The 25,369-nt window shown below is 43.9% G+C and overlaps 1 protein-coding gene across 5 annotated transcripts in view; it reads right to left on the bottom strand.

Annotated features, from left to right (window-relative positions):
* The window catches only part of akna (AT-hook transcription factor), a 168,322-nt gene that overhangs the window by 36,005 nt on the left and 106,948 nt on the right, over nucleotides 1-25,369 (bottom strand). For all 5 annotated transcript variants that reach the window (XM_080211889.1, XM_080211891.1, XM_080211892.1 and 2 more), the window contains 7 exons: nucleotides 25,062-25,121; nucleotides 21,348-21,481; nucleotides 18,351-18,594; nucleotides 15,663-15,814; nucleotides 15,231-15,416; nucleotides 14,066-14,324; nucleotides 1,788-1,891 (listed from right to left, as the gene is read on the bottom strand). In XM_080211889.1, the coding sequence (XP_080068015.1) occupies nucleotides 1,788-1,891; nucleotides 14,066-14,324; nucleotides 15,231-15,416; nucleotides 15,663-15,814; nucleotides 18,351-18,594; nucleotides 21,348-21,481; nucleotides 25,062-25,121 (1,139 nt within the window). The remainder of the gene's footprint in view (nucleotides 1-1,787; nucleotides 1,892-14,065; nucleotides 14,325-15,230; nucleotides 15,417-15,662; nucleotides 15,815-18,350; nucleotides 18,595-21,347; nucleotides 21,482-25,061; nucleotides 25,122-25,369) is intronic.

Raw genomic sequence — 25,369 nt, 5'->3', positions numbered from 1 at the left:
GAGTTAGGACAGAGGCAGCAGGGTGTTAGAAGTCCTTCAGTTTTTAGAATTTTTCCTCATGATTGGGTCTCACTGGAAAGACCTACGTTTGTTGCCCATTCCCAATTGGCCCTTAGAGGCTGAGAAGGTGAGCTTCCTTCTTGATCTGCTACAGCCCATCTGATGTAGGTACACCCATAGTGCTGTTAGGAAGGGAGCTGCAGGATTTTGACCCAGCAATAACGAAGTATCGGTGATGTATTTCCAAGTCAGGATGGTGTGTAGCCCAGAGCATATGATGATGTTTGTATTGGTCTGTCGCCCTTGTCCTTTAAGATGGTAAAGGTCATGGTTGAGGAGGCTTGGTGAATTACTGCAGTGCATCTTGTAGATGGTACACACAGCTGCTGATCAAATGGGCTGCTCTGTTTTGGGTGTTATTGAGCTCCTCGAGAGTCTTTGAGCTGCAGTAATTCGGGCAAGTGGAGAGTATTCCATCACGCTCCTGACTTGTGCCTTGTAGACGATGGACTGGCTTTTGGGGAATCAGAAGGTAATGGACTTGTCATAGGATTCCCAGTCTCTGATTTATTTTTGCAGCCACCATATTGATATGGCTGATTCAGTTCAGCCAAAGGAGACTCGCAGGCTGTTGATGGTGTGGGCGTCAGTGACAGTACTCTTATTCCAACCAAAAAAACCCAATTCAAGTTAAATGCAATTCATGGTCCCACAAGGGCAAGTGAGATCCAAGCTGACAGGATGAGACGTTGCACCCTCTCCTGGGGTTTATCTGATGCTTCATCTTGGTCTAAAGGCCAAGATAGCATTGAAAAATAGCATCAGGTAAAGCTTCGCTTTAACCTCAATGGCTAGCCTGATCCTTGACTCTACCCTAGCTTAGGCAAACCACCATCATGGGTACCAGCACACCCAAAGGGCATTTGGGCTAGCCTTGTCTTAGGTGAACAACCTGTTTGATTTTGGTTTCACTCCTGCCGGGTAAGTATGATGGAAATGCCATTGAATGTCAAGGGGAGATGGTTAGATTCTCATGTTGGAGATGGTCATTGTCTCACAATGGAGGGCAGGTTGTGGGAGTGCAGCCTGTGGTGCATTACGATAACCAAGTCTGGAAGGAACAAAGGTCCGACTCAAGGTTTCTAGCGGTGGACTCGAATGGGCGGCACGGTGGTTAGCACTGCTGCCTCACAGCGCCAGAGATCTGGGTTCAATTCTGGCCTCAGGTCGCTGTCTGTGTGGAGTTTGAACATTCTCTCCATGTCTGCATGGGTTTCCTCAGGGTGCTCCAGTTTCCTCCCATAGTCCAAAGATGTGCGGGTTAGGTTGATGGGCCATTGACCCTAGTATCAGGGGGATTAGCAGGGTAAATATGGGGGGGAGTTACAGAAATGGGGCCTGGGTGAGATTGTGATCAGGGCAGACTCGATGGGCTAAATGGTCTCCTTCTTCACTGTAGGAATTCTATGATGTTATGGAGGTCTTTTGTGATGGCACCAATATGTGGCTGGGAGCTCAGCTTGGGGTCAAATATAAGGTTGTGAGCAGTCTGAGTCAGCCTCACACACAGACAGGGATGGAGTCAGTGACTATGAAATGAAGTTTGTGGTGGTCCCAACAATGACTTTAGTATTTATATTGAATTAGCATGTCATAACATATATTCATATGGATTAAAGATATCAGACCCAGAAGAGTTTGACACTGACACAGGACATGAGAGCGAGTCCGTTCTGTTATCCACAACATTTCATTCTGCACAGCAACTGAAGCATTGACTGTGATACCTGCTCTGAGTGGGTTGGTGCTCTGGAGTCTGAATCGCTGGTGTTAGTCTGCTGCTCTCCGACCCCACAAACCCGCTGTCTGTCTCCGGGGAAACAATGCGCTCCTGAAAAAGCAGAACACGCCCATCAAAATGCTGTCAGTGAGGCAAAGATCGACATAGGCTAACACATTCCCTGAACACAGTCCGAGAAAGAGTAATAAAGGGTGCCCTGAGAGCGAAGAAAAGAGAATCCAGGAACTCTTCTTCCCCAATCATTGACAGCCTGGCAGACAGTGGGCTTCCCTCATTCAGGAATGCAGGGACAAGAGCTCCTCCAGGCCACTGAATATTCCTTCCTTCAGTACCGAAAGAGAAGGGTTTTGAAGAAAGGATTTTGAAGTTACCTATAGTACAATATTAAATTGAATAATTTTGAAGTTATACAGTTTCACCCTGATTAAGCATGTCTGAAATATTGTAAACCCAAACACTTCACACACACACAAACATGTGTATGCATCTCAACACAGGCAAGCACACGCAGACACACGCACGCACAGGCATGTGTGCACAGAGACATGATTGTGGGTAGACACGTGTGCACCCAGACACATGCATGCAGACACAAGCATTCACAGACATGCATGCAGAGACACATGTGCACAGACACGCACACACATACACACACACACGCATGCGCACAGACACATATGTACACAGCCACATGCACACGCAATCCCTGATTTATCCTCCATCTCCACTTTTGAAACCATCCTTAACACCTATCTTTTTGACAAAGATTTTAGCCAACCCTCTTAATTATCTCCGGCGGCACCACAACCTCTTTAATATGATTTTGCTTTGGTAAATGCCTCGAGGTGTTATTTCTACATCAAAGATGTTGCAGATAAATAAATGGTTACCTGTGATGTGATGGAGGTGCTCAAAGCCAATAGCATTTTCCCAAAGTCAATAGGACCTTTAATTAGTTCTGATGCCATGACACAGACCTGAAACTTTAATGCTGCTTCTCTCTATACAGACGCTGCCGGATCTGCTGCACATTGTCAGCATTTCCCTGATTATTTTCTTACAGTATCACTTCCTCTCTCTAACTCAGTTGTCACACAGAATTATGTGGGATAGGCAGCACAGAAACAGGCCATTTAGTCCAGCTGGTACATGCCAGCTTTTATGTTCCACTTGAGCCTCCTCCTATCATAAGAACTTAACAACTATGAGCAGGAATTCAGCCCCTCAAGCCTGCTCTACCATTCAATATGATCATGGCTGATTAGATCTGTGCTGCATCTCCACCTTCCTGACCATTCCTCAGAACCTTCCATCCTGTTACTAATTAAAAACCTAGCTATCTGCTCCTCAAATTTAATTAGTGTTCCGGCATTCACTGCACTCTGGGGTAGAGAATTCCACAGATTCACAACCTTCATTAGTAAAGTAATTTCTTCCTTGTTTCTGGTTTAAATCTGCCATCTCTTAGCTGGAAATAACGTCTCTCGTTCTACAATGTCCAATGAAGGGGAACATTCATTCTATATCTACCCTGTCAATGCCTTTTAACGTGTTATATACCTCAATTAGATCCCCACTCATTCTTCTAAACTCCAGTGAATATGGATGTAAACTGTTCAATCTCTCTCCATCTCTCTTAGAACCATAGAACATTACAGCATAAAAACAGACCCTTTGTCTGGCAGCTCATTCCACACTCCCACCACTCTCTGTGTGAAGAAGCCCCCCCTAATACTCCCTTTAAACTTTTCCCCCTTCACCCATGTCCTCTAGTTTATTTCTCCCCGAGCCTCAGTGGAAAAAGCCTGCTTGCATTCACTCTATCTATACCCATCATAATTTTATTCACCTTTATCAAATCTCCCTTCATTCTTGTACCCTCCAGGGAATAAAGTCCTAACCTATTCAACCTTTCTCTGGAACTCAGTTTCTCAAGTCCCGGCAACATCCTTGTAAACCTTCTCTGCACTCGTTCAACCTTATTAACATCCTTCCTGTAATAGGTGACCAAAACTGCACACAATAGTCTAAATTCAGCCTCATCAATGTCTTATACAACCTCTTATACTCGATACTTTGATTTGTAAAGGCCAATGTAGCAAAAGCACTCTCTACAACCCTATCTACCTGTGATGCCACTTTTAGGGAATTATATATCTGTATTCCCAGATCCCTCTGTTCTACTGCACTCTTCAGTGTCCTACCATTTACCTTGTATGTTCTACTTTGGTTTGTCCTTCCAAAGTGCAAAACCTCACACTTGTCTGCATTAAACTTCATCTGCCATTTTTCAGCCCATTTTTCTAGCTGGTCCAAATCCCTCAGCAAGCTTTGAACACCTTTCTCACTGTCCACTACACCTCCAGTCTTTGTATCATCAGCAAATTTGCTGATCAAATTTATCACATTATCATCCAGACCATTGATACAGATGACAAACAACAATGGACCCAGCATTGATCCCTGTGGCACACCACTAGTCACAGGCTTCTGCTCAGTGAAGCAATCCTCCATTGCCACTCTCTGGCTTCTTCCATTGAGCCAACGTCTAATCCAATTTACTACCTCTCCATGTATACCTAGGGACTGAACCTTCCTAACTAACCTCCCATGTGGGACCCTGTCAAAGGCCTTACTGAAGTCGATGTAGACAACATCCACTGCCCTTCCCTTCATCCACTTTCCTGGTAACCTCCTCGAAAAACTCTAATAGATTGGTTTAACATGACCTAACACGCACAGAGCCATGTTGACTCTCCCTAATAAGTCCCTGTCTATCCAAGTATTTGTAGATCTTATCTCTTAGTACTTGTTCCAATAATTTACCTACTACTGACGTCAAATTTACTGGCCTATAATTTCCCGGATTACTTTTTGAGCCTTTTTTAAATGACGGAACAATATGAGCTATCCTCCAATCATCCATGACCTCACCTGTGGATACCAACATTTTAAATATATCTGCCAGGGTCCCTGCAATTTCAACACTAGTCTCCTTCAACGTCTGAGGGAATACCGTGTCCGGTCCTGGGGATTTATCTACTCTGATTTGCCTCAAGACAGCAAGCACCTCGTCTCCTTTAATCTGTATAGGTTCCACGACTTCCCCATTTGTTTGCCTTATTTCCATAGACTCCATGCCAGTTTCCTTAGTAATAGAACCATAGAATGTTACAGCACAGAAAAAGGCCTTTTGGCCCTTCTTGGCTGATCCGCCTCTAATGCACTTATATCCTTCCTCAAATAAGGGGACCAAAACTGTGCGCAGTACCCCACGTGCAGTCTTACCAATGCCCTATACAGTTGCAATAACCCTTCCCTATTTTTTTACATTAGCACAATTCCATTTGCCTTCTTCATTACTTGCTGCACCCGCATATCAAACTGTCTGTGAATCATGCAGGACACCCAGATCCTTTTTTTTTTACTGAATTCAAATTCCACCATCTGCCGTAGCAGGATTCGAACACAGGTCCCCAGAACATTAATCTAGAAACATGAGATTCTGTATTAATAATCTAGCGATAATACCACTAGACCATCACCTCCCCTTACCGTGACAGGATTAGAAGCGGGATGAAGCTATATCGCAGGGTCAGAACTGAAGAATATGTTAGCGCTGTAAAGCCATCCTGAGGGGCTTTTGTACAGATTAGGGGGACTTGACAACCAAAGCCTCATCTTTGGAAGTGTCTGAATTCTGACGGGTGTCTGAGGTAAATTCTCACTTACCAGTTCCCAAACCTGCATTCCGACCACTGGATTCATTCGTCTGGGTCGGACCATCCTGATTTTTTTTTACAAAAGGGATTGAGCCACCTTTAAATATTGTTGCTGTCCCCACATGAGCCACAACAACTGTGATGAACCAACTTAAGATAATTACAAGAGGGAGAGAGAGCTGCTGTGATGGCTGTTGTTCCTTCACATTCACACTGAAGGCTCAGTGCGTTCTACCATGCTCCAGATCTTTGGTAAGACTCTAAGACTGCAGCAGGTGTGAGGTTGTCAATATGAATTACTGCTGGTAACACATAATGGAATCAGAGGACTGAGACTGCAGTCCTGCAGTGCATCCACTGCCACCTGGTGTGACTCCCTGAAATTACGGCAATTCTCGGCAAATGGGGAACTGCTGGCGATCTGGGATTGTTATGGGTGAGGTTAATATTAACGTGCTAAACGGAGGGAACCAACCAGTTAAGAGTCTTGGCACTGTTCCATTCTTTAACATAAAATCAAGTGCCTCTTGAAACATAAATCCTTTGACTGAAAGAACCTTTTTGAAATCGTCCACTGTAGTATTTAGCTGGTCATATTTTTGAATCAAACAAAATGCCTTGTAATGTTAGTATAAGCCTATTACTATTTAGCTCAAATTTCTAAAATGTTTTATGGTGGGTTTATATTTCTGGCTCTCTGGTATTTGGCTTTCTAGATATCAGGAGATGACATACATGTTCCATTATTCAGGGAGCAGCAGGAGATAGTTAAATTCAAACATTCCCCTCTTCAGTTAATAGCTAGTCAATGTTTCTTTTTAAAGCATATCTAATTTACAATGAGAGAATTGTACTGCAGTTGATTAAAGTCTGCCACTCCCGCAGCATTTGCTTTGCGACTGTACCCCTCCACTTCTTCATGAAGATATCACTTTTAATGTAATATCACTTTGTTATACACTCATATTATTCTTCTCAATACAACTGCTTTATCTCTACATCTTGCTGTTGTAATTCTGCCAACTTTCCTGGAATAAAGATATCCAACTCATCCTCCACCTGTTCTTGTTGTTTCTCAACCATCTGGTCAAATATTGTTTCTGATAACTGAACTTTAACCTCCTTATCTTTACTCTTTGATTTCTCCTCCTGTCTCAACCTATGGCTTTGTGACCTTGTTACCACACGGTCAGGATATATCCCAGGATATGCTTCCTGCATCTCAGTTGTTTGATTTTCCACTGGTCTTTCAACCACAGTAGGCATCACTTCCACCTGTGATCCAGCGATATTGTTACCCAGGATAAACTGTATCCTTGAAAAAGGTAATTTCTCTATTATCCCTACCACCACATCACTTCATTTCACCACACTCTCTAACCTTACCTTACATAATGGAACATAAATCTTTACACAGTTAATGTCACATATTTCTACCTTTTCTGGCAATACCCCTTCCAAACTACATATCTTCTCATCTCTCACCATTAAAAAATGATTTGCTCCCATATCCCTCAAATTGCTAATTTTTTTTACTTACTCCTCCTGGTACACATGGGTAAACCTTATCCATTCAAGATCTTCAAAGAGATCTGGCACGGGTTTATCAACCAAACTGTGTCAGGTTGTACATCCGTTTGCACCTCTTTAGCATCAACCATGGTTTCCTTCACCACTTTAACAAACCCCACTAGGTTGTCCTTTTCAACGATATCCGTCTTACCAGTGTTTTTCTTAAACATCAACACTGCGGCTTTGTGTGTCCAATTTTATTACAATGAAATCATCTGAGGCTTTTTATTTCTCTTCCACCTTCAATTTTTTCCATTTTAACCTGAGCTAAACTATCCTTCCTACCCATGACAAGATCCTCTTTGCCCTTAACACCTGAGGATTTCTCTTTTCCCCAGTTTCCATCCCTCACAGACTGAAGTTGATATTGAAACTCAAACATAGTTCATAAATCAATCTCATAGTTCTCATTTCTGCTGCTAATCTCACAGTTTTAACTCTCTGCTCTTCCACAAGAGTTATCATTACTTTGGGAAGTGAATTTTTAAACATGTCTAAAATAACCATTTCTCTAAGAGCTTCATGCGTGTGGTCTATTTTCAATTCCCTTATCCACCCATCAAAATTACTTTCTTTGTTTCTTTGAAATTCTATGCACGTTTGATCAGGTTCCTTCCTTAGATTTCTAAACTGTTGTCTGTAGGTTTTCAGCACTAGTTCATATGCAATTAAGGTGGCTTTTTCACCTCATCATAATCCCTAGATACCTCCTCTGATCGCGATGTAAAAATCTTACTAGCTCTACCTGTCGTCTTTGTTTGAATCAATAATACCCACATGATCTGTGGTCATTTTACTTCTTTAGCTACTTTCTCAAATGAAATGATAAAGGCTTCTGCACCCTTCTCGTCAAATCTTGCTGGCACTTGAACATACTTAAACAGAACCTCCCTAGGCCTTTGACTGTGATGGGTTGGCTCTTCCTCACTGTCCACATCACTACTCTTAACTTTTATCTTTGCCTCTGCCAGCTTTTCAGTTCTAAACCTCTGTCCTTTTCTTTTCTCTTCTATCTTTTTCTGCTACAATTGCTACTCTTTCTCTTTTCTTTTCCCTTGTCATTACCTTTAATTCAAGCTGCTTAATGTCCTTTTCTTGTTACATTTGTAATTGAATTTCAGCCATTTCCATGAATTGGACTGTGTTTCTGGCAAACTTAGATACTGGGCTGTTACTGAAATTATCTCCACCTTCCTCAACCCTTCAGGTACAATCAACTGCAGCTTGTTGACGGTACAGTAGTTAGCACTGCATCCTCAAAGCGCTAGGGACCCGAGTTCAAATTCTGGCTTGGGTCACTGTCTGTGTGGAGTCTGCACATTCTCCCCGTGTCTGTGTGGGTTTCAAAACAAAGAACAAAGAACAACCCAGCACAGGAAACAGGCCCTTTGGCCCAACGAGCCCGCGCCGCCGCATCACCCTACACCTATTCCACCCTGCGTGTCTACGAATGGAACCCCTAACTTAGCCAGATTCAGGGGAGAATAGTGTCAATTTAGTAAACCAATCAGCCTAATAGCACATCTTTGGGGTGTGGGAGGAAACCGGAGCACCCGGAGGAAACCCACGCAACCACAGGGAGAATGCACAAACTCCCACAGACACAGGCCCAAATCCATGTATCTGCACAGCTAGCAGTGCTAGTCACTGAGCTGTTGCGGCGCCCGTCTACCGGTCCAGGATCAAACACACACACTGACACGAAGTACTAGGCCACTCCCGGAACCTCCAAGAGCAGCCCACGCACGACCCACCGTGTGCATGCCCCTTGTTTGACAACAAGGTGGACCTCCACCTGCGGAATAAAAGACAAAAACGTTAACATACAAGTCTGCACTTCCGCTGTCTCCCGAGGCTCTGACCTTATTTAATACCCCCTACTATAACCCTCCATCCTCGTTTCGCTCATATGTCTGTCTAAGTGAACCTTAAACGAGTCCAACGTTCCTGCCTCCACCACCCTACACGGTAGCGTGTTCCATACCCCCACGACCCTCTGCGTGAAGAACCTTCCTCTCACATCCAAATTATACCTCTCCCCCCTCACCCTTAGATCATGACCTCTTGTAATTGTATTCAGTCTAGGGAGCAGTCTCTCACTATTGACTCTATCTATTCCCTTCAGTATCTTATATACCTCTATCATGTCCCCCCTCAATCTCCGTCTTTCTAAGGAGAAAAGTCCCAGTTTCTCCAACCTTTCCTCGTAACCCAGTCCTTCCATACCAGGCAACATCCTGGTAAACCTCCTCTGCACCCTCTCCAGAGTCTCCACATCCTTCCGGTAGTAAGGTGACCAGAACTGGACGCAGTACTCCAAATGCGGTCTAACCAACATTCTGTACAACTGAAGCATTAGACGGCAGCTCTTATACTCTATACCCCTTCCTATAAAGGCTAGCATTCCATAAGCTTTCCTCACAACCTTCTCCACTTGTGTCGCAACCTTCATAGACTTGTGAACCTGCACTCCCAGGTCCCTCTGTATTTCTATACTCCTAATTGGTCTACCTTTTATCACGTAGCTCCTCTCTGCATTATTCCTTCCAAAATGCATCACCTCGCATTTGTCAGGATTAAATTCCATCTGCCACCTATCTGCCCAATGTCCCAACCTATCTATATCCTGTTGTATCACCTGACATTCCACTTCAGTATCCGCCAACCCTGCCATCTTGGTGTCATCCGCAAACTTGCTGATCATACCACTTACGTTCTCTTCCAAGTCGTTTATGTATACTACAAAGAGGAGAGGTCCCAGTACTGAGCCCTGCGGCACACCACTGGTCACTGGCCTCCAGCCCGAGTTTCCTCCCACATTCCAAAAGACGTGCTGGTTAGGTGCATTGGCCATGCTAAATTCTCCCTCAGTGTATCCAAACAGGTGCCGGAGTGTGATCTCTAGGGGATTTTCACAGTAACTTCATTGCAGTGTTAATGTAAGCCTAATTGTGTCGCTAATAATTAAAAAATACTTGTTTGCCAATTCCAAAAGCTTTGTTTTAACCACCTTTTGTAACCTGCTCCAAGTGACTTCTTCCACATTCAAGAAAACTTTAGCTGTTGAAAAGTTACTCCCTACTTAAGCTAACCAAATGCAACACCTGAAAAGCAAATGCCATTATTAAACACCCAGTGTCTTTGAGTTCAACAATCCTAAACCAAACAAGGAATTATTGCGTTTAATCCTGAAGGCCCCCAAATTTTATTAGAGTACCTGAGCAGAAACCCCAAAGTATGTTATACTTCATGTTATGAAGTCCAACTAGAACTCAATAGTTTATTTTTATTTTTGGCATCAATGTGAGGATAGGGTGTTTCACTCCAGGTGTGATTCTATTGGTCTAATAGGAAGCTTTTATCAAAACTAACTTTATTTAGCTATACCGTTTAACTATAACAAATGACTTAGCTTAACTTTTATCAATTGAAATACTTAAACATGACAACATACAATTCTTGACTGCTAACCTATCTTCATTTGTTCCAATTTAAGCAATATTCCTTTTATTAAGCTTAAACTCCTCTTCAAAATCAGTTAGCAAACCCCCAGGCTTACATCTTGGTACTGGTTAACATTCTTAGCATTTTTTGAACACTTCTAGAGACAGAGGGGGAGAGACAGACAGACACTGGTCTTTTGATGGCTTCAAAACCACAGCCTTCAGAGTGAGAAGAGAGAGAGAGAGAGACAGTGACACTTTTTGCTTCTTTCAGAATCAAGCAGAAACTGCCTGCTTTTCTCTGCGAGCTTGTCTCCTGCCATTAGCACATGTCTCTTGTCAATCAACTTAACAAAAACTAGTCTGAAATCCCAGAAGTAAAAACCAAAAATAAACAAAAATGTATTAACTCAAATTAAAACAAACAGCCCATTTGCTAAGATTAATTATCAGCCAGCATTCTCAGCATGTGAGCTGCCTGGTGCAGACACATCAGCACCGTGTAAACAGAGCTGAATTTTAAACATTCTTCTCACAAGAAACATGATGTATATCCATTTCTTAAAGACACAGTAAAGGCACACATATTGAAAAAAATGTAATACTTAGGATCCAATGAGCCTGTGCCATCAAATCAGAAACCATATCAAATACCTTATTTGTTATCACAACCTCTTAAAACTCTCAAATGAATGGAACACCTATTGTGCTGGCGCCCATTAGAACTGAAAATTCAGCCAAGCATTCATAATTGCCGCAGCTGTCAAAGTGTAAGTATACCCTCTGACACGGGAAAAACAGGAGGTGTTCATTTCAAAATTTCAAAGCAGAATGCCTATAAAGCAATGGATGGGAACAAGTGATGAGTTTTTTACAAGTATCAATGATAGATTTATTTTAATTAGCAAGAACTGTCACGCCAATTCAATTACAATTCAAAGGACAGACTGATAGGATATTACATTTTCACTGCATTGAGAAGTACTGTAATGCATGTGAACAAGTACACAATGCTGGTCATTGCAAAGGTCAATGTATCTTTGCAGGACAGATCTCTTAGAATCTAAAACTTAGGTAATGCATTAAAAACACAACTACATTACAATACAGCACCCAATTGTGAGCTTTAATGGACTGAAAACATTTTACACTTGCCTCTTAGAGTGTTCCCCACCACAGGTTTTCATTTTCTTCACCAACTTTAGAAACTGGCGTAGTTTAAATGGGCTTCCAAAAGCCCAACAGGTGAAGATCCAAGTTTGAAAAGGGGAACTCAACCTCAGTAGATGCAATTACATGTTTCACAAAATAGGCTTTCCTGAACAACAAAACAGCCTGGGGAATAGGTGTGAGATCGGGAAATTTGGAGGAAAACCAGATTTCTTCTGAAAAATATCAAATTCTGGGCATTTACACAGCAAAACACGCCTCTGCACCCAGATGGAAATTTGACCCACACTGTCTTTTTTTATATAAGTTCATGGGAAGTGGGCATTGCTGGCTGGGTCAGCATCTATTGCCCATTCTTAATTGCCGTTGAGAGGGCAGTTAAGATTCAACAACATTGCTGTGGCTCTGGAGTCACATGTAGGCCAGACCAGGTAAGGGTGGCAGATTTCCTTTCCTGAAGGACATTAGTCAACCAGATGGGTTTTTACAACAATCAACAATGGTTTCATGGTCATCATTAGACTCTTAATTCCATATTTTTTATGGAATTCGAATTCCACCATCTGCACTGGTGGGATTCGAACTTGGATCCCAAGATCACTAAGCTGGATCTCGGGATTGCCAGTCTAGTGACAATAACATTATACTACCGCCTCCCCAAATTCACTCTAGAGTTTCACACATATGTATATAAGCATGCACTTGGCATTCTGCTCACTGCTGTCTAATAGTCAATAGCTAATTCAATGTTATGAAAGCATTAGTGGGGCAGTTAGATCCTTTCTCATGTTAGATTATTTCACATGAAGCTTTAAGAGTGTTCAGTTGATATCCATGAAGCTTGGATACATGCTCACATTGGAACAGGAACTTTGAACGGCTCCCAGCTCCATACTGGGAAATTGCAGGTATATTGTCCTTTTAATCAGTGACATGGTAACTGCGTCACATCAACATTGGATGCGTTGCATAAATATTCCCCAAACATTTGATTAATTTCCAACTGTGTCTGTTTCAGGAGGTCTGTAAAATGGCCACTGGAGGGCACCATATAAATGGATGGTAAAATCTAAAGTTGTTAAGCAACCCAGACATTGTCCTTTACTGAAACTGAATAAGCAACAAATGTCACCCGTCATTTCGAGCCTGTCTCTGATCCTGGTCTATGTATAAAAGATAGGTGTTTATTGAAGTTTTGTTTGAGGTTTTCAAAGCATGTCGTGAGTGATCAGCACTTTCTACTCGACATCCAGGCAGGCTGTCAGTTCTCTAGGTTCTGAGGAACCTCTATTCTCTCTTCTCCTGTGCTATTGAAGCAGTGTGCATGAAACCTGAACACACTAGGGAAGCAGCTGCTGCTTCCTTATGGGCCAAGAGGCGGCAGACACTGCTGCCTTAAAGCGCCAGGCATCCGAGTTCACTTCCAGCCTCAGATCACTATCAGTGAGGTGTCTGCACAATCTCCTCGTGTCTGCGTGGGTTTCCTCCAGGTGCTCCGGTTCCCTCCCACAGTCCAAAGATGTGCAGATTAGATGGATTGGGTCTTGTTAAATTGTCCCTTAGTGTTCCAAGATGTCTTGGTTAGGGGGATTAGTGGGGTAAATATGTGGGGTTACTGGGATAGGGCAGAGGGGTGGGCCTGGGTAAGATGCTCTTGTCGGAGAGCAAAATCATAGAATCCCTGCAGTGCAGAAGGAGTCCATTTGGCTCACCGAGCCTGCACTGACCATCATCCCACCCAGGCCTACTCCCATAGCCCCACATATTAATCCTGCTAATCCCCTGTCACTAGGGTCAATTTAGCATGGCCAATCAACCTAACCTGCAGATCTTTTGGAGTGTGGGAGGAAACTGGGGCACCCAGAGGAAAGCCGCGCAGGCAGGGGGAGAATGTGCAAACTCCACACAGACAGTGACCTGAGGCTGGAATTGAACCTGGGACCCCGGCTCTGTGAAGCAACCACTGTGACATCATGCCACCCCTATGTGATGTGGGCTTGATGGGCCAAGTGGCTTTCTATCACACTGTATTGCTCTTATCTATGATAAAATGGCCATTGATATAAAATATTCAGTCCTGTGGCTATCTGAAAAGCATGTTTAGACAGAAAGCATTGCCAAATGGCCTGCACCCAAATCTGTCTATTCTCTTTCCAGATTTTGGAATCTTGTTTTATGTTTTAATGTGTTTTTTGTTATTTATGCTTTTTTAGTCGTAGCCAATAGGTCACCCGTTTCATTTCATCAGCTTACAAATGTTCACTGACAGAAAAAAAATTTACATCAAATCTATATTCCCCTCCCCAAACAGCAAGTCCTCCCGCACACACATCACATTGTTAAATGGGTGCAGTTACCTCTAGAGGGACTGAGGTAGTTTGGTGTAGCGCTTTGCCAGGCACATGTTCAGGAGAAGCAGTTCCGTCCACGCAGGTCAGACTTCTTCGACACGACAGGTTCTTCCTCTCTGTTCGGGAGGTCCCCTTTGAGTTGGGGGAGGTGGTGCGCAGCCTGATTTCAGTAACCGCGGGGAACAACTCCTCTCCTTCCAGTATCGGCTCACGGCTGCCCTTGAGCGCACTAGGGAGCCCCGTTTCATTCTTTATTGCTTTGTTCCTTTAACAAATGGAGGAAAGGTCACTAACCCTCTGAAAGTTCAGGAAAAAAAAATTGATACCAGCACGATTTTAGAAAAAAATTCTAAATGTTGAATGAGCAACAAGGAAGGAAAGAATGGGTGACCTGCAAGTCGCAATCTTATGGCACTTAGTGCAAAACAAATGCCAAGATGCAATTCTTGTCAGCAAGAGGGAGTGGGGAGGTGGCGGGTGGTTGGGGCAGAGCTTGCTCAGGAAGCCAACTGTTGAGCTCTTTGGGCGCCATTACGCAGGCACCCCAATCTCCCAGAGATCTCCTGCCAGATCCCCACCCTGCTCCATGGACATCAGGATCCACCCTCCACGCCTCCTATTGCCCGTGTACGAACATTGGACCCACTTTCCCCTCTGCCACCGATCACCCCCTACTAAACCTGTCATTCATATTTAAATTGGCTTTGCGCCCAATCGGGGGAGGCAAGGAAACAGGCGAATTTCTTGTTTTTCACCTCTCACCCGGTCTTACCACGTCGCCTCGTCGAAAGTCGGGCAGGACGAGGTCAGATCGCACCCGCTGTGTTCGAGGCAAAGTGTTCGAGCGTTGTATCAGATTTCAATAAAATGGCTGCTGATAACTGGTGGGCGTAAACCCAACTAAAATGAATCTTCCCAGTTTGCTGATGTAATAAGCCTTCGGAGGCAGAAGTCCCTTCACCAAAATCCCTTTATTTTTAGGTCTGACAACGGCATACAGAGTGTTTTCAGTCAGCCATCTATACTCGGAGTGCCAGAGGAACTGACACTCCTGGTTCAGTACAAAGCAAGAGGCTCCCTGATTGGCCTATCAATTTGGCCCTCAATCCGGGAGGTCACATTCTAACGGGTCCGCCTCAATTGCCCGATTAAAGTCATTACAACTACTCACGGTTCTGGTGTTTCCCTGCCGTACTTGTCCTGGTTATCTTTAGGAGGCTTTATTCCTCTTTCTTGGATTAGGTCCACCATTTCCATCTCCTGAGCCTGTGCAACTGGGGGTGGCTGAGGAGATTCGGGGTTTTCCCTTATCCTATCAAGGCTGAGTGATAAAGGTAAATCCTTTAAGTTCTTACACCTGGGAAGCAGAAAGGAAACTGTGTTTAGGCTCTATACAAGTGCAGCAAGTAATCGTTACTCTTGTACTCAAATCACCTTGTGGTGAATAGCAACACGCCGATTGCCTTCCTAATTGCTTGCTGTACCTGCAGCTAGTTTGTGAGTGACTCATGAAGGAAGACACACACCTTTGGATACCAGTACGCACGTGAACTGGAATGAGATGAATGAAATGATGAGACTAGTTCATTTAAAACATACTCACTGGTCCAAAAGTTGGTCAAAATTTTCACTCAGTTGCATCTTCTTGTGTTTCAAGGTCTCAGGAATGGCATCTCCATCCTCACTTTCTCCACTCACTGAACTGACCTCCACGTCCACCTTTGCATGCTGGAGTGTTGCACTTGGAACTGTGCTCTGCAGAAAACACAAGAAATGAGTGTTAACAGTCTGCAGCTCAGCAAGTTGTGACATTTAGATGAGATTGCATTATAAAATAGCGAAGATGATCCATATCCTACAGTGCTTCACAACAAATGGTGTACTTCAAAAAATATTGGCTGGAATTCTCCCATCCCGCCTGCCACTGGAATTTTAGCAGGCGGGTTGAGGAGAATGTGAAATCCTATTGACAGTCCAGCAGGAATTTCCAGCTTTTAGACCAGTGCGGCTGGAGAAATCTGCCCGAAGGGTCTTTTGCAACCAAGAAAAAGCTTCAACTAATTGGGTGGTACAGTGATTAACACTGTTGCTACAAAGTGCCAGGGGCCCAGATTCGATTCCTGGCTTGGGTGGCTGTGTGGAGTTTGCACATTCTTCCCCGTGTCTGCGTGGGATTCCTCCGGATGCTCCAGTTTCCTCCCACAGTCCAAAGATGTGTGGCTTAGGTTGACTGGCCGTGCTAAATTGTCCCTTTGTGTCCTGAGATGTGTTGGTTAGATGGATTAGCCTGGGGTTACAGGGATAGGGTGGGAGAAAGGGCCTGGGTAAGGTACTCTGGTAGAGAGTCGGTGCGGACAATTGGTCAAATGGCCTCCTGCTGCACTGTAGGGATTCTATGATTCTAATTTATGCACAGCAATGTCACACAAACAGCAAGAAGGCGAATGACCAGATAAACTGTGTTGGTAGAGTGGATTGAGGGATAAAGCTGGCTCAATCAATCAGATAATCTTGTCCGAATAGTGCTATGAGATCTTTTCTGTCCAACTGAGATGACAATTGAGATCTTGGGTTTAATGTCTAGTAGACTAACAAAGAATATCTTTTGGAACGCAAATCCGGAGAGGCAGGTATATTGTTTTGGAACCGGCAACACAGTTAATGATGAACGACAGCACAGAGGGGGCCTGAATGTCTACAAATAGAAAAACATTTCATCTCTCTTCAAGACTATACACTTCATTCCTCAATTAAATACTTTGTTTCACCTGATATCTTCATTGTCTAAGAGTCAACAGTTCCTGGACAATTGAGGATGCTCCAGTATCTGTAAACTTCAATTGCTGTCCATAACCTATCCTACACCAAAGGTCCTGCTCGGCCATCACCTCTGTCGCCGCTCGCCTTTAATTTGCTTCTGATCTCACAGAAACTCAGGCTGAAACTCTGTACCCTTGCCTATAAATCCCCGTGTGGCCTTTCTCCTTCTTCACCAAGTCATCCCTGTCATTGCTGAACAGTCCACCAGTTCTACATCTGTGAGAGCTTCCTTCCATGTGTACTCCTCCCTCCCTGCTTCTGACCGCTGGCCATTTAAATGCCCCATGTCATGTCATTCCCTCTCTAAAATCCCCCTCTTCTTCACCACTGCCCCTTCTTTAATATCATCTTTAAACTTTATTTAGGGGAGGTGATGGGCTCGTGCTATGAATCCAGGCTGTAATCCCTCCACGCTAAATAAACCCTTCCTGAGATGCAACGCTGAAAATAATTCTAACAAAATATCTTTATTGTCTTTAATTTTGGGGAGGCGATGGCCTCGTGGTATTATTGCTAGGCTATTAATCCAGCAACTCAGCTAATGTTCTGAGGGTCCTGCTTCGAATCCCACCACAGCAGACGGTGGAATTTGAATTCCATGATAAAAATCTGGAATTAAGAATCTACTGATGACCATGAAATCTTTGTCAATTGTCAGAAAAACCCATCTGGTTCACCAATGTCCTTACCTGGTCTGGCCTACATGTGCCTCCAGAACCCACAGCAATGTGGCTGACTCTCAACTGCCCTCTGAAATGGCCTAGCAAGTCACTCAGTACAAGGGCATCTAGGGATGGGCAATAAATGCTGGCCCAGCCAGCAACACCCATGTCTCACAAATGAATAAAAAAAAAATCAAACCTTTAGGTACACCTCTTAATATCACTTTCTTTAGCTCAATGATATACTTTATTCCCTTTCACCTCTGTGAAAAGCTTTGGGTCACTATTCCACGTTCCAAGGTGCTATACAAATGCAGAGTAACGTCATTGCTCACTGTGACCACAGTGATATGGAGATGGAAATACTCTGTATGATGGTCCGTCATACCAGTCACTGGACGCACAGTGGCACTACTGCCTCACCGCACTAGGGACCCGGGTTCAATTCTGGCCTCAAGTCACTGTCTGTGTGGAGTTTGCATGTTCTCCCTGTGTCTGCATGGGTTTCCTTCAGGAGCTCCTGTTTCTTCCCACAGTCCGAAAGACGTGCTGGTTAGGCCATGATAAATTATCCCTCAGTGTACCTGCACAGGCGCCAGAGAATGGCAACTAGGGGATTTTCACAGTAACTTCATTGCAATGTTAATGTAAGCTAATTGTGGCACTAATAAATAAACTTTTTAACTTTAACTTTGATCTTCTAAGGTTAAGGTTTGAACGAGAGAAGCAGAATGTTACACAAACTTCCTGAACCTGGAGAACACATGAGAATGATTCCATTTGATTAGAGCAGAGATCTCAAGTCTTACCTTGGGTTTGGGATTCTGGATGGTGTCTGCTGGCCTGAGGAGGGCTGGTGTCAGAAGCTGTGCCACTGGTACTGGAGTTGGTATTGGGGTCTGGGGAACAGGTACGGGGGTTACCCACGTGTTGTGTGTTGGTGTCGTGCCGGACTGATGGTCCACTGACGAATGATTCTCTGGGTGCTGCTCAGTCCTTTCCTTCAGATCCTCTAGACGCATTCCAAGCCGGAAAATGTTCCCTTCCACTTCCCTAGGAAGCAAAGTGAAGGTTCCACTATTGATTGAACGTTACAGGAACAGGCTTAAATAGTCTAAACTTTGACATCTTTGCTTTCTGCATTAATTTGAATCACACAGTATAATGCAAGTGAAAGTATGTTTATGAATATCTCAAAAACCCCTTGTTGTAGATTTAATGGATTGGAAAGCTTTCCTGTCACACTGTAGTTCCAAAACTTTTAAAAGTTATTTATCTCGCAGATCAGAATGCCAGACATACAGACAAGTAGAGAGTGAGGGACAGAGAGTAAAGCATGTGGTGCCCAGAACTGTGCAATAATCTATTAATTGGATTTATCTCCATGAACCTATCATAGAATACATTCCCAGACACTTTGCAAAGCCCCAAAGTGCTTAAAAAGTGCTGGGCAGATTGACAACATTAATAGGCTGCTTATTACTATAAGACTTCACACAGGGTGCATGTTGGCACAGTGGCTGGCATTGCTGCCTCACAGTGCAAGGGATCCGGGTTCAATTCCAGCTTGGGTCACTGTCTGTGCGGAGTCTGCACATTCTCCCCGTGTCTGTGTGGGTTTCTTCCGGGTGTTCCGGTTTCCTCCCACAGTCCAAAAGATGTGCAGTTTAGGTGCATTGGCTGCGCTAAATTCTCGCTCTGTGTATCTGAACGGGTGCTGAAGTGTGGCGACTCGGGGAATTTCACAATAACTTCATTGCAGTGTTAATGTAAGCCTACGAAGAAAATAAACTTAAAAATAAACAATGTTGCCCCTCCAGGCACAATGCTGCAATGGCCAGAAGAGGCACTGCAATGCCATGCCTGGGACGAAGTGTTGGGAGCCGCTGTGAAGTTAAGTAGCGGGGGTTCTGGGGAGAGTAGGGGATGCCCTGAGGAGTTACAAGTGAGGGAAAAGGGCTTATCACGTGATAGGCCTGGAGAGATATCTGGTCTAAGAGGAGAGGGTGCCCCACCCAATCAGAAGGGGGCTTCCAATGGAGGTCTGCATTGCCCAACCTTCCTGCACAAATCAAGAACGTTAACTTTTCTGTTTCCTCCCTGGAGATATACAGCGCCCACTTATGTGAAGATTGAGGCTGGGTGGGATAATGTCCTTAAGTGGCCACTTAATGGAGGCAAGGGTGGGCTTGCCGTCTAATGCCGTGTCTGCGCCACCATAAAATGACATTGGGAATGGCAGGATTCCAGAGGGAATCCTGTCCATGTAATTTCATGCTAGTCTCAAAACCAGCCGGGTGGGAGCATTAAATCCAGGTCCACAAATCTTCTTGTAGGTGCGGAGAATGGAGTCACCTCAGTATTATAATGAAATTAACTGCTTTCTGGGCAGTTTTCAGGTTGGTATTCCATATACTTGTTAACTGCTCTGGGTTACACTCAGCATTGCAATCTTCTGTAATCACACAGACTGAACTCCCCACTTAAGCTGCCTTTACTCTGTCATTTTCATCTCTGACAGGTGGAATTTTCAGATCGTGTATCAGCCATCTCCACCCTCTCATCCTGCACTATAATGAACTTTGAGGAATGGATCACAGTGAAGACCAAAGTCAGGCATTTATATTGCTGCAGTTAAGTCAAAAGATACTAGATATTACCACAAAACTCAGATGAGTATGCACATTGACACTCAGGGTAATGTGACACAAGATTGGAATCTGTGATGAGCGTATGGAAGATCCCACACGCTTTGTGTTAAGTATAGTGTTAAAGAGAAGTAAATGGCTAGTCATCATTGTCCATGTTAAAATTAATTTGCTGAAATTCCCTTTGGAAATTAAGAATCTACACATAAGAACATAAGAAATAGGAGCAGGAGTAAGCCATCTAGCCCTTCGAGCCTGTCCCGCCATTCAATAAGATAATGGCTGATCTGAAATGGCTCAGTTCCACTTTCCTGCTTTCTCCCCATAACCCTTAATTCCCTTGCCTACCAAAAACCTATCTACCCACGTCTTAAATATATTTAGCGAGGTAGCCTCCACCACATCAACAGGCAGAGAATTCCAGAGATTCACCACCCTTTGAGTGAAGAAGTTACTCCTCAACTCCATTCTAAACTGCCCGCCTCCCCACCCCCCCCTTATCTTGAGGCTGTGCCCTCTAGTCCTGCTGTCCTTTCTGAGCAGGAAGAATCTCTCTACCTCTACCCTATCCATCCCCTTCATTATCTTATATGTCTCTATAAGATCCCCCCTCACAAGTGCTCCAGTTTAATTCAGGGGGGGTGAAATTAAATGGTGCTATGGGCTTGATTTCATAAGTCAGGATTGGTGCTGAAATTCAAGACTGGTTCTGTCACGGTGACACAGTGGTTGGGGCACTGCTGCCTCACAGCGCCAGGGACCCGAGTTCAATTGCTGGCTTAGGTCACTGTCTGTGCGGAGTTGGCACGTTCTCCCTGTGACTACGCGGGTTTCCTCCGGGTGCTCCAGTTTCCTCCCACAGTCTGAAAGACGTGCTGTTAGGTGCATTGGCCGTGCTAAATTCTCCCTCAATGTACCCAAACAGGTGCGGGAATGTGGTGACTAGGGGATTTTCACAGTGACTTCATTGTAGTGTTAATGTAAGCTTACGTGTGGCACTAATAAATAAATAAATAAGTAAACTCTGTGCTCCTGATCCAGATATACTGATGGAAAGTCCAAACTTACGACAGATTACAGGCTGAAAAGTACAATCCCGCAACATAAACCTTGGAGCTGCCTCTCTGTTTGTCCATAGACTGAAATGGATCCATTTACCTGTTGGGATCAAATTCCCCGATGATGTAACTGTTGCTGCCAGCATCCTTCAGTTGGAGTCCACGGTGCTCTTCCCGGGCCTGTAGATATCCTCTTTCCAGCGTCTCCTGCCCATCCTTCAATCTCTGAAGTGCCTGAACATCAGGAAAATAAATACTGATGACCTCTCCACAAATAACAATCCATATCTATGGGGTAGCAAATTTTAAAAAGAGCTGAGGAGAAACTACTTCTCCCAAAGGGTTGTGAATCTGTGGAATTCACTACCCCAAAGTGCGGTGGATGCTGGCACAGTTTAAGGAGGAGTTAGACAGATTTTTAATTGGTAATGGGTTGAAGGTAATGGGAAGAAGCCAGAAAAATGGAGACGAGGAGCGTATCAGCCATGATCGAATAGGAGAGAGGACTTGATGGGCCAAATGGCCTATTTCTGCTCTAATATCTTATAAATAAGTGAATATACACATATACATGTATGTGCAAATGCATTTTTATATGTATGTATGTATATATAAGCTAAGTTCTCCCTCAGCATAACTGGACAGGTGCCAGAGTGTGGTGCCTAGTGTAGTTCCACAGTAAGTTCATTGCAATATTATTGTAAGCCCACTAATAAATAAACTTAAGCTAATATTTTAATCTCACAATTGTGATAACTGCCGTGGTGATGATCATTTGTGTTGTGTGGGAATTACATGGGAATAAATAAATAGATAAATAAGTAAAAACACTGAAATTAGTGAATCCTGGTTAAACAGAACACGGGGTTAACGGGATCAAGGAATATGGGGGAAGACAGGATCAGGATATTGAATATAATGGTCACCCATGATCATAATGAATGGTGGAGCAGGCTCGAAGGGCTGAATGGCCTATCCCTACTTCTATGTTCTATGTTCCTATATTAATCCGTCATAACCACATTTTACAGTTTTAGTCTTAAATAGATTGTTACCCATTTATACAGGCAATGTATGGTGTCAAATAGTAGGTGTTTCTGAACGTATCCATCCTCTGTTTGTTAGCATGAATACCCTCCTCCCCTTGTAAGCAACCTCCAAAAGGTGAAGCAGTCCAACACAAGAACTCAACAGCAAATCTTGTTCAAATTGCTGTATAACATAATCACCATTTGAAACAAGCAAGCCCCTTGGCCAGATTAACCTGAGAAGCTACATTAAACCACCTTGACATTTCAAATCACACTGTTGCCAATGCCTGCAAAAATCAATAATTTCTCCAGCTTGTAATCAACATTCAATTACCCTGCTCTGTCTGTCGCTGTCTAATGTTTTCAGATATTCCCTCTCCTCAGTTACTGCTCCAACTTTTCAACATGGCTACCATCACCTAGCTGCTTAAAAGTGCTAAATCTTAAGTTTAAGTTTATTTATAAGTGTACACTAAATAGGTTTACATTAACACTGCAATGAAGTTGCTGTGAATATCCCCTAGTCGCCACACTCCAGTGCCTGTTCAGGTACACTGAGGGAGAATTTAGCATGGCCAATGCACCTAACCAGCATGTCTTTCGGACTGAGGGAGGAAACCAGAGAACCCAGAGGAAACCCACGCAGACATGGGGAGAACGTGCAAACTCTCCACAGTGACCCAAGCCGGGAATCGAACTCAGGGCTCTGGCGCTGTAAGGCAGCAGTGCTAACCACTATGCCCCCGTGCCGCTCCTTCATCTCTTTCCTTCTCTCCATGGAATAGAGGGATACGGTCCGAGTATGGGCAGAAAGTTTTTTTTTAGTTTGGTTAGGGCATCATGATTGCTGCTGGCTTGGAGGGCTGAAGGACCTGTTCCTGTGCTGTACTTTCTTCATTCTTTGTTCTTTTTGTTCTAACTTTCGTGCACCTTCAAGTTCCTTTTTTCCCTAAGATCCCGGAATGCGTGACCACCACTCAAATCCCTGCCCACCTCTTATCGCTCCCTGCTATAATCCCTCAATCTCTTTTCTGTTCCACTGCCAGAATAGAGACCAACAACATTGTGCTGCTGTGATCCTGAAGCATTATCTCTCTTTAACCTCTCTGTGGCTTTCAGTGTGGTGTGAAGTCCAGGACACTCTGCCAAAGGCCCTTCTTCTGGTCCACCCCAGTGGAAGTGCCTTCGAATGGTTTCATTTTCCCTGCTCCGATACAGCCAACACATCTACTGCAATGGTTTATCCTTCCATGTCCGCAGTCACTTCAAGGTACCCTGTCAAGTTCCAGCATTGGTCCCCTCCTTGGTTGACATCTCTGTGAGATTATGTAGAATCAGTGGAGTTCAGGTACATTTGTTGCATGAGAGAGTCTTCAGAAACTTTGCAGGTTCAAAGCCATTTTTCCAATAGCTAAAATTAGACTATTAGCTATATTATCATGGTATTGTTCTACCAAACAGGAGAGGACGCTGAGTGTTTCTTGAATTTCAAAGCATCTTTTACACTTGAGGCGTAGCTCTTTTCCATAGCCTTCATGTTACTAACTTCCCTCCTGATCCCAAAGTTTCATGGCCTATTTCCTCTGAAGTTATGAGCTGTTAAGGAACAGAGACTGGAATTCTCTGGCCGCTTACGCTAGTAGAATTCTCTGGTCCCGCTGCAGTGAATAGAGATTTGGCTGAGTGCCAAATTTTGCGCCCTCACTTGCAGTGACAGTGGGGTATGAACGGCCGGAGAATTCCAGCCATAGGGTGGGATTTTTCAGCCATTCTCGCCCCAAGGCCGGAAATTCCCGCCCGAGGTCAATGACCTTGGCATGGTCTGCCCCTCGCCTGCTACAATTCCCGTGGCGGGTGGGACGGGAAAATTCCGCCCATAATCTTTATTCCTCAGCTAATAATCAGCCATGCTTCAGTTAGCACTCTCATCTCCGAGTCTCAAGGTCCATGCCTGCAAATCATTCCTTCTTTTAGACTTCAGTCATCTAACTCTGAGAAACTCAAATGAACCTTTACAGCTCTGATGCCCATTGGCAACCAATGAGTGGCATTTCTGGTACAGAGTAAGCAACTTTGACACCCAGTTCTGAATCCCCTTTACCTCCACCATCTCCAACATGGCAAATCATTCACAACTTGTAATTAAGGTTCGTGTTTTATCTCACACAAAAACAGAAAATGCTGGAAAATCTCAGCAGGTCTGGCAGCATCTGTGGAGAGCGAATAGAGCCAACGTTTCGAGTCAGGATGACCCTCTGTCAGAGATTCTAGCCTCTGCAGTATTTTGCTTTTATCTTTGTATTTTATCTATTTATCCATATCAAGTGTCAACCGTTTGGTTAAGATCAAACATCAGATCAAGCCCAAGGTGGGATCTGGTGCCTCATCTTGTCACCTTGGATCTGGTTTGTCCCTTTCATGGGGATTGTGAATTGGATTCAGTTGGATTTTGAATTTGGTTTTTGGAGCAAGCAGGGAATGGATTTGGGTTTGCCTGGCCCACTCTGAGCATTGGCTTTGTCACCTTAACAATGCAGTAAAAATTAAAAAAAAAGCCCAATGTCAACATTGTTTATTTCACTTTGATATCAACATCCTGTATTTAATATCTTCAACAGCAATGGGAAAGTGAAACCCTGAAAAGAATAGCTGCATTTTCAGTTCTGTTTAAAACTCAATTCATCACCGGAGGGGCCCTATGTACTTACTGTGGACAGTGTACAATGAGAGTTGCACAGGCCAATCGGTGGTACAGGCCCTGCACTGCTGTAACAGCCACTCACCTTTTGCTGGGCGATTGGTGCCATCTTTTTCGCCTTAAGCAATCCATCAAATACATCCATCTGTCAGGGAAAGAAGAAAACCCCACTAATTCCACACGTTGTTTGAACAAATTGATTGAAGTGTGCAAAATAACAAAAAACTGTTTTCAAATGGTACAGAACTTGGTTATTACTGAAAAAAGACTTCTTGCCAAAGCTTTTCATCTTGTACTCATCAGGACAATCGCAACAATAGCAATGTCAAGGAAAACAACAATCTTACACTGTGTGAGAAGAAGGTGTTGATCGGTTGGCAAGTGGACTCTGGT

Source organism: Carcharhinus amblyrhynchos, chromosome 25 (genome assembly GCF_965287045.1).
Source record: "Carcharhinus amblyrhynchos chromosome 25, sCarAmb.v2.hapA, whole genome shotgun sequence".
NCBI lineage: Eukaryota > Metazoa > Chordata > Chondrichthyes > Carcharhiniformes > Carcharhinidae > Carcharhinus > Carcharhinus amblyrhynchos.
The sequence above is the reverse complement of the archived record's forward strand: the minus strand, read 5'-3'. Positions and strand labels throughout refer to the sequence as shown.